Below are 16058 nucleotides of genomic sequence, written 5' to 3' on the forward strand. Positions count from 1 at the left end.
TGGTTGTATTTGTGAAAGAGAGAAGAGCTAACAAGTGGAGAGAATGTGTGGTAGATACACAAGCGTGTTCATTTCACAGTAACACACTGAGATGTACGTTTCTCATTTTGCACGCTGTTCTGTACATGTGTCACACTTTAATAAAAATGTCTGTTTACAAAGACAATGGCCCAGCTATCCCTAGAGTGATGTCTATGGAACCAGTTCCCTCCGGGATGGTGCTGCAGCCCCGAGCTCTCTGAGTCCCAGTCCACCCCCTCTGCCCGATGACTTCACCGTTCACTTTGCTTCACGGGAGGTGCAATGAGGAAGAGATAAATAAAAGGAAGGGCAGCCGTCTTAGAACTTGCCTGGATCCCAGCCAGAGGGGTCGGAATCAGAGGCTCCTTCCTAAGAAGTGAAAATTCAACACAATCTGTAAGAGCAGCCGGCAAGCAAGCCTTAGAGTCTAGAATCCATGAAATGCTGCCCCGCCCTTTTGCTTTGTCCATGGCCCCTGGGCATCCACAGTCTCTAGCATGTCCTTTGGGGTTCGCTCAGTTCACGGCTGTGATTATAGACCGAGTCCTGTGACGGATGTCAGCTCCGTGAACAAGGCGCCCATGTAACGATTCACCATTGAATCCTCAACACCTAAGCCCAGGGCCTGGCCCAGAGGCGCTCGAGCACATCAGGGAAGGAGCAGGAATCAAGAGTGTGGAAACAATTAGAATGTTTTACAATACAACATAATATAATACATAATACAACACAACATAATAATAGCACTGAATGTCTTGAATGCATGTTCTTGTGTGTTAAAAATGTTGCCTTCTCTGGGGCACCTGGGGGGTTTTGTCAGCTGAGCATCTGACTCTTGATCTCGGGTCAGGTCATGATCTCACGGTTCGTAGGGTCGAGCCCTGCGTCAGGCTCTGCTCTGACAGTGTGGAAGCTGCTTAGGACTCTCTCTCTGCAGCCACCGCCCCCCCCCCCCCCCCGCCTCTATCTCTCTCTCTCAAAAATAAATAAATAAACTTAAAAAAATGTTGCATTCTCCCAAAGATCCTGGTTATGATGGTGAAAAAACCCTCAGAAAAGGGTCCCTCGTTAAAACTTATCATCTCATGCAGAATTCTCTAATTCACTTTTGACTCAATGAATTAGCCAGCAAATTAGTCTCTCTTCTTGAGTCTGATCACCAAACTAAGTGAAACATAGTCCCTGCCTCCAAAGAACTGAGTAACACGAGGGATCATTTTGGGGGGCTCGGTATAAGAACACCTTTCTAAGCACGTTATATACCGTACCTTCCCTAATGCTCACACATCGCAATAGAGCAGCCACCACTGTTGACTTCACCTTGTGGATGAAACACTGAGAAACAAGAGGTTAGTTAACTTCCTCAACGCCACGGCGTAGTCTGTAGCCTAAAATCTAGAACAGCTTTTCCCAGTGAAACTCTCCGGTAGACAAATAAACTCTCACTTTATTCTACGGATTCTTTAAAGTAGTCACCCATCTATTCAACCAATAAGGATACATTGAGACTCTAATTGTGCCAGATCCTGTTCTAGAGGCTGAAGATACAGCCATGAACAAAACAGAGGAAAGCCCTGGCCTCGAGGATCTTATGTTCCAGTGAGGTAAAGAGGTGCCTGGGAGACGGAAAATAAAGAAGTGAACAGTAGAGCCCACACAAGGGAGATGAGAACTGTGGAGAAAAATAAGCAGAGAGGGAGGTAAGGCGTTGCAGGGTGGCAGGTTGGCACTCTTAGTGGGAGGCCATCACTGAGACAGTGGTATTTGAGCAGAGTCCTGAGGGGCTGCGGGAGCAGGCCAGGCGGCCAGCAGGGAAGCGGCATCCCAGGAGAGAAAACAGAGTGCAAAGCCATGGCACGCGTTTCGTGCATGTATCGTAGCAGGTCGGGGAGGCTGAATGCAGTGCTATGGGAGAGAGGAAGGGGTCGGGGGTCAGGGAGGCCAGATCTCATAGGCCACTGTGACATGTGTGGCTTTGACTGAGTCTGGAGAAGCCATTGGAAAAAGCTTTGCAAAGCTCGAGAACGATAGAAACTTCTTACATATATATTATGCATATCAAATTCTTCAGTAAGCCAAGTTTTGTTGTTTTTTAAAGGGTTTCACTGCCATCATATGTCCTGATGGGATGCTCTGAAATAGAGCATCACTGGTGTGGTATTCCTGCCCAAAATGCATAGCCTGGATCACACAAAGGAGCCTCAGACAAACTCAGATTCAGGAGCCTTTCACCAAAACAATGTCTGGTACTCCAAAAATGTCAAAGTCATGAAAGAAGAAAAAAGGCTAGGGACCAGTTGTAGATTAAAAGACATAACAGGGGCACCTGGGTGGCTCAGTCGGTTAAGTGTCCAACTGTTGATTTCAGCTCAGGTCATAATCCTGGGGTGGTGGGATCGAGCCTCTTATCAGGGCTCACGCTCAGCTTGGAGCCTGCTTAGGATTCTCTCTCTCCCTCTCCCTCTCCCTCTGCACCCCACCCCCCCAAAAAGACAGACCGAAAGAAGGAACACCTGGCTGGTTCAATCGGTACAGCATTTGACTCTTGATCTCGGTGTTGTAAGTTGTGGGTGCGGAAGCCTACTTAAAAAAAATTTTTTTAATAAAAAAACAAAAGACATAACAAAAAAATACGTAACTGAATGTAATATACGATCTTGATGGGATTCCGCACCCGGGAAGAAGGAATGCCATTAAGCCCGTTTTGGAGACAACTGGTAATATGTAAATATGGTGTCTTTGATGGTATCTATGTTAAATTTACTAAGTTTGATAACTGTGCTGACATAATATAAGAACGCCCTTGTTCTTAGAAGATACATGCTACAAAATTTAGGAGTAACAGGGCACAATGTCTACAACTCAGTCTCAAATGGCTCAGCAAAAATTATTATTATTATATTATATTATATATATTATATATAATATATATTTTTATATATTATATATAATATATATTATATATTACATATACATCTATTATATATATAATATTAAATTATTATTACTATTATACATTTATACGCACATATATATATATGGAGAGAAAGAAATAAAGCAGAATCCTTTGTACTATGCTTGCAACTTCTCTGGAACTCTGAGCTTATTATTTTAAACTTTTTAAGGGTTTAAAAATGACAGCAAATAAACAGGACAGCAGCTTCAATCAGCTTACACCAGGCCAGCCCCACAGACGCAGGGCACAGCAAGAAGACAAAGAAGTTCCTTGAGACCAAAGCCCAGGGGCCCCAGAGCCCGGCTCCTGCTCTCCCTGCAGTGGGTGGGCTCAGCTGTGCCCAGAGACGGTGCCACGGCCCCGGGTGTGGGCACGGGGCCGCCCCTTTCTCCGGTCGCACAGGCTCACCATCTCAGACCGCCTCCACTTCTGGCACTCCCATCCCCAAAGCCAGGCACCAAATCCCGTCAGTCCTGTCTCGGCTGTCCCAGCCGCTTCCAAGGCTCCTAAGACGGGGTTCCAACCCCCCTCTCCTGCCGAGGGTTCTGGGTCACTGGGTCCCACAAGTGCGCACACGGGAACCCAGGCTCCAAAGCTCCCTTCTGCAACCTGTTCCCAGCACCCTCTGCCCTGCTCTGCCTGTATTTGTTATGGATTTGTAAATACAAAGGCATTTGTATTCATATTTACAGCCCCCACCCCCCAGTCCTCCGGAACCTAGACTGTGTCTTTAAGGACGCAGGAGTGCCTGAGATGGGTCTTGAACGGGCTTCTAACAGGCCCTGCACAAACACCGTCCAATGCCCCACGCTCTGCCCTTTGCACCCAGAGGGGGCCCTCCTCTTACTTTCTCAGCCATGATGCCCTTCGAAGAGCCACTGATCTAGAATGCAGGCTCCCATCTCAGAGCACCCTGAACTCCACGTCGGAGAAGTGGGGGGGGGGGGGGGGCAGCCCTCAGCTCTGGAAGTTTCCGGATACCATCTCCTTCTTCCCCCCCTTCCTGACCGCCTGACCCAAGCCAACATTTCCCGAATAATTCTCAGGTCCCTAGGAGCGCCTGAGGGGCTCAGTCGGTTAAGCGAAGGACTGCGGCTCAGGTCATGATCTCACAGTTCGTAGGTTCGAGCCCCACATCGGGCTCTGTGCTGACAGCTCAGAGCCTGGAGCCTGCTTCGGATTCTGTGTCTCCCTCTCTCTCTGCCCCTCCCCTACTCTCTCTCTCTCTCTCTCTCAAAAATAAATAAACATTAAAAACATTTTTAATAAATAAATAAATAAATAAATAAATAAATAAATAAATAAATAATAATGCTCAGGTCCCTATAGCCTCTGGGCTGCTGGAGGCTGCCGAGGCCTAAGGGACAAGGCCATTCATGCAAAGTGGCTGTTGGCCACTCCCTTCCCCTCCGTGCTGTTTCCCTGCCTCGGGGAGCAATCTATCAGTCTCCGCTTTCCAGAACCACCCAACTTCCTTAGAGAAACCCAAGCCCAGGGGTCACTTCTCTCTGTTGGTAATCGTACCAAATTAGAGCAGATTTCCTTTGTCCTTCTTACAGCCAGCAAGAGGACGCTTTCTCCCCACTACACAGAAAAGTCAATGGAAGCCAGCGGAAAGGAATCTCCTTGCCCCGGGCTGCCCGGATTGCAGAAGGCATGGCCAGACAGACAGGCTTCTCAGGGGCCTCCCACACCAGGGCCAGCCCGTTCCGTCCTAACCAGCCCGCCCGGAGCTGTCAGGAGCCACCCAGACTCACACTTGCAGGTGACCACGTAAGTGGGCACGATCCAGAGGCTCAGGGTTCCACTGCCCCTGCGGGCCCCAGTCCCAAGTCCAGCCTCTCCCCCACCCACGCCAGGCTGGGCCTCCTTACCTTGGCCCTGAGGCCCCTTGAGGAACAAAAGTGTGAGGACGAGAGACAGCCCCCACATCCCCAGAGGACAGGCGGGTCAGCCGGCTCCTCTCCGCCAGACACACTGCTGGGCACGGGCTCAGCTGCAGCCAGCCAGCAGCAGAGTGACTGACAGGGGAGCACAACTGCCTTGCTATTTGTCCGGCCACAATTTCCTCAACTCAAGGCTGTTCTCAGCGGCTGAGAGCTAACAAGGCCACTGAGAAAGTCCCAGTACCTGGACCTGGTCCGACAGTTCATACAAGCCGAGCTTTCCAAGTTGGCCTCAAGTGGGCGGGTGCTGAGAGTTCACAGTGACTCACAAAACCAGCTTCCGAATCCTGTCCATCGCTCTGCCCCAGCAAGGCTTCCTTGTTCAAAGAGCAGACTCCCAGGACATGTTCCGGTTCTCTCCCACCTCCTGGCAGCGTGCAGAAGGCTACATGGGGACCCAAGAGCCATTATCCCACACTGCCCCCATTCCAACAGGCACTGTGAAGATGGGGGGGCTGGGGGCGCGTGGGCTGAGAAGTGGAGCCCTGCCTAAGGGGGTGAAATGTGGCAGGAAAGGAGCAGGGGACCCCGGGGAGGTCGAAGAGCTGGGTAAGCTCTCCAAGTTGACACCCGGGTCTAAGTACATGCCAACTGCAACGTCTTTACCTAGACTTGCTTTTGCTTGTTTCCTATGTGTGCTTCTATATCCCCTCCTTTCCTCTTTTTCTACTTTCCCGCAGCGTCCTCTCTGCCTCTCTTGCCTTCTGTCACCCAGACAGGACACAGACCTGCCTTTGCTGTGCCTCCCCGCCCACACTTCAATTCCACCCTCCGGGAAGGCCAGGCAGCTTTGATCCTTCTTATGCCCCCATGGAGGGGCACAGGCGGTGGTCCCACCTTCCCCAGAAAGCATTCGCTTTGAGGCCTTCCCCCGGAGGCCCCCTGCCTTTTTCTTTCTTCTGATTTCCCCTTCGCAGCAAATACTTTCAGTTCCCTTTAGGTCAGTCCCGTTCTTTTTTCATCCTTTGATCCATTTCCAATCACCCCAGCTGAAGCTGGGCTGAAGGGAGGCAGACTAGAGCCTTGGCTACCGAGGAAGGAAGCAGAGCGTTCCGGACAGAGCGCAGAATTGGAGGCAAAGACATAGTATACTTGAGTGTCAGGTCAGCAACTTAACAGCCTGTATGATCCTGGCCAAGTTACCTTCCAAGCCTGTGGGGTCGGTCCTTGGCTCAGGTTCCTCGCAGGCTAGTTTTCAGGATCAAATCAAAAACTGTAGCTGAGAGTATGCATGAAAAAAACTCTGGACACAGGTAAGGTTCCATGTTTTTTTTTTATTTTATTTTAGAGAGAGAGAAAGAGGGAGCCCGTGAGTACGAGTAGGGGAGGGGCTGGGGGAGGGAGAGAGAGAGAGAGAGAGAGAGAGAGAGAATCCCAAGCAGGCTCCATGTTCAGGGCAGAGCCCCACACGAGTCTCGATTCCACAACCCTGGGATCATGCCCTGAGCTGAAATCAAGAGTCAGACGCTCAACTGACTGAGCCACCCAGGCGCCCCCCTTTTATTATTTTTTGTTGCATTTTATTTTTCTTAACATAGCCCTGCGTGACTTATTCCAGCTGGTGCCATGGCTGTCAACTGTGCTGTTCTATGTCTCCTCCCAAGGGGCAGCCCCCACCCTTAGATGAGGCCAGAGCCCAACTAGCCATGCCCTTGACCTCGAGAAGGGGTGCTCAAGACTGATGCAATAAGAGTAAATTTCCTGCCACAAAAGATGGGGGACAAAAGCCAACTGTTCAAAGCAACTAACCAGCAACATTTACGAACCGGCTTCACCGATCCCGACCCCAACACCAGTTCCATCCTGTCTCCATCAGTTGCGTGGATGCCCCACCAACCCCTGGAAATGAACTGGGACCAGACATACCACTTAGGTCTTGTGGTCTTGTCAGCTAGAATGCAACGGGAAGTTACTCAAATCAGAGAGCTGAAAGCTATCAGCAGAAGGGAGGAGGGGAAGGGACAAAAGCAGGGAAGGAATGTGTTTTGTTTTGCAGAACTAACAGTTCTGCCCAAAGAGATGCCCAGCTAGGTGTGCCTCGCCTGATCAGCCCCTGATGCAAGCCAGCATGAGCTGGGTTGGAGCTGAGGACCCCTGCAGAAGCCCCCCTAAGTTGTCCTGAAATTACCCTTAGCTCGTCATAATACTAAGATCTCCTCTGGGCAGAGTTTTCTGCCACTCTTCGAACATATGTGGTATGCACCAGCCTGTTAACACGCTAGGCGTGTGCGATTGAACTGAAGTGCTTTTGTAAGCTCCCTGCCCAAGTCTCCTGACACACTGAATGAAGGCTTCCTGTACTAACCCCACGGGAGACAGCCCTTTGAGAGCTCTCCCCCCGTCTCCTTACTTGTAGCAAGTAATGAAAAGTTCTTTGTTTTCAAACTTCCTTGGGGTGTACTCAGTGCATGCACCCCAAGCAGCGAGCCTCTTGAGTTCGGTTACAGTCTTAACCATACTCTACCACATGATAACTGCTATTCGTCTCCACGCTGCCCTGCCTGACACTGAGTGATTCATCATGAAGTCTGTGCTCTCCCTAGCTAGTGTTTCCAGAGCCTGGCCCAGTGTCTGGTTCTTAATAGTCAGTTACAGAGTGTTGAGGGCTGAAGGAATGAATGATTTCCCTAAAGAAAGCATTTTCCATCCATCCTGAGATAGTGCTAGTGAGCTAAGCCATTGCCATCCTGCCTTCATGGGGTTTAGAACTTGCCCTACAGGGTCCTCGTACGGAGGGCCCTTCTGTGCAATTCGGCCACTTTAGCATGAAGACCCAAACCCCTACAAAGTCCACCTGAACTCAAGGACTCCCATAGCCCCACTTCCCATGCAGAGTCTCCAGGTCTCTGTGAGTCTGGGACATTGAAAATTCAGTGACCATCCAGGAAGTACAGGTTCATCAAGCCCTCCCTCTCATCCTTCTTTTTCTCGAACCATACTGGCATCGTGTTTCGCTGAGTCAGGGTCATTCTTGTATCTGAGCCCAACTGCAAAAGTCACAAGTCACCAAGACCACCCACTTGTAAGATTAATTATATGTTTGGTGTCCCTACGACCCCCTTTGGTTCTGATAATTCACTAGAAGTCGCTTTAACAACCATTAACATGTGAGATACCTATGCCCTTTGACCTAGCAATACCCCCTCTTTGAATTCATACAACAGAAATACTCCAACGCACCAAAAATATTTTCACTAATGTCCAAAGATAAGTACGTTTCTTTCTTACAACACTGTTCAGTGAAAAAACTGAAACAGCCAAAATGTTACTAAGTAGGGAATTTTTAAAAATGGTGTATTCATTCTATACTATAGTATATTAAGAAGGCTTTAGGGGCACCTGGGGGGCTCAGTCGGTTGAGCGTCCGACTCCGGCTCAGGTCATGATCTCACAGTTCGCGAGTTTGAGCCCCACGTCGGGCTCTGTGCTGACAGCTTGAAGCCTGGAGCTTCAGATTCTGTGTCTCCCTCTCTCTCTGCTCCTCCTTTGCTCATGCTGTCTGTCTCTCTCTCTCTCTCTCTCTCAAAAAATAAACATTAAAAAAAATTTTTTTAAGGCTTTGAAAAGAGTAAGACGGGGTCACCTGGGTGGCTCAGTCAGTTGAGCAACGACTCCTGATTTTGGCTCAGATCATGAGCCCAGGGTCATGGGATGAAGCCCCACATCAGGCTTTGCACTGAGCATGGCGTCTGCTTAAGATTCTCTTTTTCTCCGTCTGCCCCCTCCCCTGTTTGCACTCGTTCTCTCTTTCTCTCAAAGAAATTAAGAAACAGAGTAAGACCAAAGTATATATATATTCACATTAAAAGAGCTCTAAGACATTCACAAAACAATCTGCATAATGTAATTCTGTTCCGGTGGGCAGAACTGAGTGTGTGCATTTGTGTTCTCTGAGCGGGTGTAAAGGCAGAGAAATGTGCCTGGGGGACAGTATTCGTGACAGTAACCTTTAGATAAAGAAACAGAATTTTCAGGAGGGGTGAGTGAGAGGGTGACTGACTTTTTGTTCTTACCTATACTTCTGTTTGGAACTTTTTACAATGGCTATGTTACACGTGTGATGATTGGAAATAACAGTTCCCCAAGTTCCCAGGTTTTCGAGTACGTAACGTGAGACCAACGCAAGAGCCAGGGATTTCCAGGGAAACAGAGCCACCTAGGAGATGTGTAGACATAGACAGAGAAACAGAGATAAAGATAGAAGTAGAGATTTATCACGCAGAATTGGCTCATGCAATTGTGGAGCCAATGTCCTGGTTCAAGGGCCATCAAGCAGGAGAATTCTCTTTTACCCGAGGGAGGGTAAGCCTTTTGTTCTCTTCAGGCCTTCAACTGATTGGATAGGGACGACCCACATTGGGAGAGCCGTCTGCTTTACTCAGTCTACCAATTTATCTTTTTTTAATGTTTACTGATTTATTTGAGAGAGACAGAGCATGAGCTGGGAAGGGGCAGAGAGAGAGGGAAACACAGAATCGGAAGCAGGTTCCAGGCTCCAAGCTGTCACAGCACAGAGCCCCACGCGGGGCTCGAACTCACTTACTGCGAGACCATGATCTGAGTTGAAGTCAGACGCTTAACCAAATGAGCCGCCCAGGTGCCCCAAAATTCCATTAAACTTTAAAATATCCCTACGCGCTGACACAGTATTTTCCAGTGTTCCTAGTCCAGAACTCACGTCACCAGGCAGTCTGCTTTTTCTGGCTCTTTAGAAAAGGTGAACTATGTTAATCCAGCTCAGGACACTGACCTTTGCTCTTGCCTGTCAGAGTTGTGGAGTCCCACATTCCCCACCTACTCCTGAGGGGGGCTTCCCTACCAGCTGCTAGCCTTAGAACGCTGCAGGATGTAAGTAAAGCCAAGGTCTCGATCACCAAAAGTATTAGTCACTGCTTGTGGGGCCGAGTGGAGGGGGACGATGAGGCAAGGAAGAGTATAAAAGTTCGAGGGCTGCAGGGTAAGAAAAATGTTTCAGCCTGGGGCACCAGGCTGGCTTGGTCGGTAGGGCATAGGGCTCTTGATCTCAGGGTCGTGAGTTCAAGCCCCGCATTCGTTGTGGAGCCTACATGCATATATACGTGCATACATAAATACATTGGAGCCTGCTGGATGGAGACCAGAGGAAAAGAAATGTGTCAGCCAAAAGGTGGTAAGGGGAGGAAAGAAGGCAGGAGGCAAGTTCATGACCCCCGGGGAAGCATGGAGCCTGGGTTTGTACTGGACAGGAGACCATGCAGTAAGGCACTGCTAGGGCTCAGAGAAAGATCTAGTGTCTGTAAGGGCTGTAAGAGGAAAAGATACGAACCACAGGTGACAAAAAGTGAGTCCTCGTTATCTACCAGACACTCCACGCTGATTAATGGCCCCGTTTTTCAGGTGAGAAAACCAGGTTTCAGACAGAGCTGGGACTTGAACCCGGGACTGAGTTCAAAGCCTGAGCACGGAATCATTAATTATGCAACAACTGACCCCACCAAGGGAACTGCTTGAAAATAAGAACTTTTACATATTCCTGCTGGGTGAGAAACGCAGAGGAAAGGAAGGGAAATTCGGCAGTAATGACTTCCTCTTGCTAGAAGTCATGTCTCCCAGCCTCGCTGAGAATCTCTGCCAAAACTAGAGAAAACGCCTTGGAACCTGTTGATGAAATGCAGGAGTGAATCCCTGAGCCCGTGAGAGCGGCTGAGCTGGGTGGAGCTCCCGGCTTGTTTCCTGGGGCCCCAGATCCATAAATTAAAAGAGATGCCAGGCTGAGATGCAAAGGGAAACGACCCTGTGGGCATCAAGGAGACAGCGGGAGACACTCCCAGTCAATACGTAGGTGCCCCAGGTGTAGAGGGTGACAGGCCACCAATCAGCTCCTGAGGAAATGGGGCTCAATCTCTGCTTCTCTGCGCTGGAACGAAATGTTCCTACAGGGGCGCCCGGCTGGCTCAGTTGGTGAAGCACGTGACAATGATTTTCATCTTCAGGTTGTGAGTTCGAGCCCCATATTGGGTGTAGAGATTACTTAATAAATAAATAAAAATAGAATCCCTATAATAAAAGTGTTTCTTTTTTTTTTTAATTTTTTTTTTAACGTTTATTTATTTTTGAGACAGAGAGAGACAGAGCATGAACAGGGGAGGGGCAGAGAGAGAGGGAGACACAGAATCCGAAACAGGCTCCAGGCTCTGAGCTGTCAGCACAGAGCCCGACGCGGGGCTGGAACTCACGGACCACGAGATCATGACCTGAGCCAAAGTCGGCCGCTTAACCGACTGAGCCACCCAGGCGCCCCTCTCTCACTTTTTAAAAACAAGTGCATGGATCACAGTTCAGTAATGTCATCTGGAACACAACCAAGTTGACTTTTCATTTCAATGATATGAATGTTCACAACAGACCATAAATAACATTGTTTTGACATAGCAAAACTTCATCCTGGAGGGTTTTATCCTTTTTTTTTTGTTTAATGTTTATTTATTTTCGAGAGAGAGATAGAGTGAGGCAGAGGAGAGAGGGAGACACAGAATCTGAAGCAGGCTTCAGGCTCCAGGCTCCGAGCTGTCAGCAGAGAGCCCAACGCGGGGCTCAAACTCACGAACTGCGATAGTGACCTGAGCTGTAGTCGGACGCTTAACTGACTGAGCCACCCAGGCACCGCATGGATGGAGGGTCTTATTCTATTTCATGTTATCCTCTGTCACGTGTAATCCATATCCGTGTTGGCACTTTCCCTGATTGTGTGTAGTCACATCTCCCACACGGGTTCCACGTGCCCACACGCCCACTCGCTACCCCACAAGGATGAAGAGCCTAATTTGAATTTCCTGTTCCCGCAAGGATTCCCCTTTACCTTTACCTTCCCCATCCATGCCTCTCTCCCACGCCCCTACGTGACTTCCTCGCAAAGTCCTCAGAGTCTTTCTGGCAGACCTGTCCTTCTGGGTGTCTCTGATGCTGCTCCTTAGCACACCTGTGAGCTTCCCTCGCCGGGACGGAGCCTTGAGATCACACACTTTGACCTGCCCTTGCTCCACGCTCTTCCCTGACGCGTCTTTCCCGCCTTCCGTCCCAGCTGTACGGCCCAGCCTAAGTTCAGACACTTAGATACGCCACCAAATGCCAAAAATCCAACAGCTTCATTCCAACGGATGCTTTCAGGTTTACATGTCCTTAGCAGAGACTTGCGCCACCTTGCGTTTTGGTTTTGGTAATTCTTCTCAGCCTATATCAAAGGCCAACTTTCGGGTCTGGGACCCTAGAAATTTGACTCCCAGCCCCTTAGTCAAGTCTTAAAAATAAGTTCATCTTTCACTTCTAGACACTCGCTTTTCCAAATGTGGTGGTTCCTCCCAGCCTGTTCCTCTTTTTGCTCTTAATTTGTCGAGCCTTTAATGTTTGCCTTTTTTCCTGGCTGCAGTCTAGTTTGCCAGTTCCGGTTACACATTTATTTTAGCATGGTCGTGCTGGCAATATATCTTAAATATTTTTTGTGCATACATATGCATATGTATGTATACACATATGCATATATACATATGTATGCGTATATAGTGACACAGCCTAGCTTTAATTACTTAAAACAAGTAATCACTTAACAGTTTTAACTACTTAGAACAAGTAAGCTTGACACAGGATTTATTACGTAAAACCTTCCACCCCACTTGAGGGAAGAAAAAACGTTGGAATTCCACCAGCCTGAGCTTTTAGATACTACTGATGAAATCCATGATCGATACGCAGTGCTTAAGGAAAGACAAATGGGATTCCCGTTTTTCTATCATGTCAACCATTACTGACTGTCCAAGACTCGGTTGAATAGAGAATGAAAGCCACTGGCTTCTATTCAGAGAAAGGAGAGCAGAGAAACCATGTTAGGGATGGAGATGGTCTTCCGAGTCGAGTGGGTTTTTCCCATTCCTTAGGGGATTTGCCATGGGATACTACAGTTATTCACCGTTTTGAAATTTCAAGATAATGTGAACAAGAGACAATCATCTTTTCACTCTCAGGGTGCCTGGGGGCTCAGTTAGGCATCCGACTCTTGATTCTGGCTCCAGTCATGATCTCACAGTTCGTGGGATCGAGTCCTGCATCAGGTTCTACACTAACAACACGGACTCTGCTTGGGATTCTCTCTCTCTCTCTCTCTCTCTCTCTCTCTCTCTCTCCCTCCCTCCCTTCCTCCCTCCCCCCCCCAGCCCCACTCACTCTCTCTCCCCCTCCAACAAAACAAATAAATAAACTTTAAAAAAATAAATTAAAAGGATGCTTGGGTGGCTCAGTCAGTTAAGTATCTGATTCTTGATTTCGGCTCAGGTCATGATCTCATGGTCCATGAGTTCGAGCCCTGAGTTGGGCTCTGTGTTGACAGCTCAGAGCCTGGAGCCTGCTTCCGATTCTGTGTCTCCCTCTCGCTCTGCCCCTTCCCCACTCATGCTCTGTTTCTCTTTCTCTCAAAAATAAATAAACATCTAAGAAAATTTTTTAAATAAGTAAAAGTAAAAGACAGACATTGACAGACTATATTTGCACCGCATAGTAACTAACAAAAGATTGGTGTCAATACTAATACTTAAAGAATTTCTATTAATCAATAAGGAGATAAGAAAAGGATAATTCAATAGAAAATCTGGCAAAATATATGAACAAGCATTCCACAAAGAGACACATATGGCCAATAAACACATGAAAAGATATTCAACCTCCCTAGGAGTGGAGAAATGCAAATTCAGAGTGTATAATTGGCAAAAACAAGGAAGTCTAATGATACGCAGTGTTCAAGAGCATATGGATCTATTGAATAGTTATGTATTGTTGATGAAAGTGTAACTTGGTATGATTTTTTTAACTTAATAGTATCTTGCAAAGCTGAATATTCATAAAGTCTAATGATCCAGCAATTTGACTTCTAGTCACATACCCAAAAGAAACTTGAGCAAATAGGTACCTGGAGACATACTCAACAATGTCCCCAGCAGCATTGTTCCTCACCGGGGGGGGGGAAGAAAAAAACAAACAAACCTTGGAAACAAAACAAATGCTCAAAAACGGAATAGCAGGAAAATTGTGCCATATTCATGCAGTGATATATATAAATAGCATTGACTACAAACATGTGAATGTGTAACCGCATAGGATAATCATAGTTATATATCATAGGGGGCAAGGATGTTCCAAAGACAACATGTAACATGTTAGTATTTTCATACAGTTTGAAAACAAAGGAATTAGACAATGTATCACTTAAGCATATGTGTGATGTGTACGCACATGTGTGTGATCGTTAAAAAGTAACTTAAACAACAGAATGATAACCACAAAATCAGACAGTGGCTACTACTGAGGCAGAAAAGCAAGGTGGGGGAGGGGAGGTGGAGTGATCTAGAGAAGCACACGGACAGGAGTAGGGTAATAATGACATCCTAGCCCTTGGGTTGTGCCGTGGTTCACAGATGTCTACTGCATCACAGAAGACAGGGAGAGAGGGAGGGACACAGAGAGGGAGGGATGCCCTAGTTCCCATGCATCTCTGCTATTTGTTACAACCACCAAGAAAGGACCACTAATATTATTTCATCATGAGGCTAAAATGGTGTTTTGGAAGCCCCTAACCCTTGCAGTTCAGTCCTCAAAGGTACAGAATGTCTGTACCTGAACAGAGGGTCCCACAGCTCTGGCCCTGAGACTCAGCAAAGAGTAAGGAAAGGTCACATTCCCACACATACATACCAGCCTCACACACACACACACACACACACACACACACACGCATGCACGCACACTGACCAACAACCTTACACAAGTGCCCTTGATCCCCACAAGGACTCCCATGTTCCGTGTTACACCCAGTGACTCACTCCAACACAATATGCTCCTCAAAATCTGAAACATCACTTTATCACATGATCCGGCAATTCCACCCCTAGGCATAGACCCAAAAGAATCGAAAACAAAGACTCAGATATCGTACACCAGTGTTCATTACAGCCTTATTCACAATGGCCAAAAGGTGGAAACAACCCAGTGTCTATCAGCAATGATAAATGTACTATATACCTACGATGGATAAAAAGGAACGAACCTCGGACACACGCTACAACACGGATAAGTCTCGAGAATATTATGCTAAGTGAAAGAAGTCAGACGCAACAGGGTAAGTATTGTATGATTCCATTTATAGGAAGTACCTAAAACAGGCAAATTCACAGACGTAAAGAGAAGAACAGAGATCACCACGGGCTGGGGGATGGAAGGAATGTGGAATTATTATTGCTTAATGAGTACAGAGTTTCTGTTTGGGGTGATGAAAAAGTTCTGGAAACAAGCAGTGGTGATGCCACACGACAGTGTGAAGAGATTAATGCCGCTGAACTGTACACATAAAGATGATGAAAATAGCAAGTTTTGTATCATGTATAGTTTACCACAATTCTAAATAATAACTCCCAGAAGACAAAAAACCTGATTGCCCCAACTGGGCTCTATTTAAATTCATCACTCAGGGTTCCCGGGTGGCTCAGTAGGTCGAGTGTCGGACTCTTGACTTCAGCTCAGGTCACGATCCCAGGGTCGTGGGATGGAGCCCCGTGTCAGCCGTGCATCGGGCTCCAAGCTGAGAGTGGAGCCTGCTTGGGATTCTCTCTCCCTCCCTCTCCTCCCACCCCGTCCCTTCCCTTAAAAAAAAAATCCTTCATCATTCCACCTTCTGCATGAAGGCACCCCTCTCTGATTTCCTTGCAGCCTCTGGGCAGAGATGGAGACAAAGGAGGACAGGTCCATTCTCGGGTGCGGCAGTGACCACAGCTAGAGAATATGCAGAGTTTCAGTCTCACTACCTTTTTGACACAAGACCAGCCTGTCCTCGCTACCAGCCCCGAACCATCCCACGTCTGTAGCACAGCCTGGGTGGCAAGGCCCTGAGAGGACCCGCGTCGTATCCACTCAGGGCCTCTGACCCCACAGCACAGACTTCCTACCTGCCTCTTTCCATACAACTCCACGCTTGTGCTGGGCCCTGTCCAGGGCACGGGGCATTCAAGGTAAGAAGACATGCCCTCAAAGGACTCATGTCTCAAGGGAGTTGCTGACAAGTCAGCAGAAAAGTAAACTGAGAAGAATAAGAGAAAGGCCAGCCCAGGAGAACAGCA

At 47.9% G+C, this 16058-nt stretch overlaps 1 protein-coding gene across 4 annotated transcripts in view; it reads right to left on the bottom strand.

Annotated features, from left to right (window-relative positions):
- The window catches only part of CD244 (CD244 molecule), a 31045-nt gene extending 24850 nt beyond the window's left edge, over positions 1-6195 (bottom strand). For 2 of the 4 annotated variants that reach the window (XR_008293036.1, XM_053209108.1), the window contains exon 1: positions 4852-6195. Coding sequence is in view for 3 of the 4 variants with exons in the window: in XM_053209108.1 (XP_053065083.1) it covers positions 4852-4909 (58 nt within the window). In the remaining variant the exon portion in view is untranslated. The remainder of the gene's footprint in view (positions 1-4851) is intronic. The other 2 variants (XM_027048443.2, XM_015076216.3) reach the window with 2 other exon arrangements.
- Between the last annotated feature and the right edge of the window lie 9863 nt (positions 6196-16058).

Source organism: Acinonyx jubatus, chromosome E4 (assembly GCF_027475565.1).
Source record: "Acinonyx jubatus isolate Ajub_Pintada_27869175 chromosome E4, VMU_Ajub_asm_v1.0, whole genome shotgun sequence".
In the NCBI taxonomy this organism is placed as follows: Eukaryota; Metazoa; Chordata; class Mammalia; order Carnivora; family Felidae; genus Acinonyx; species Acinonyx jubatus.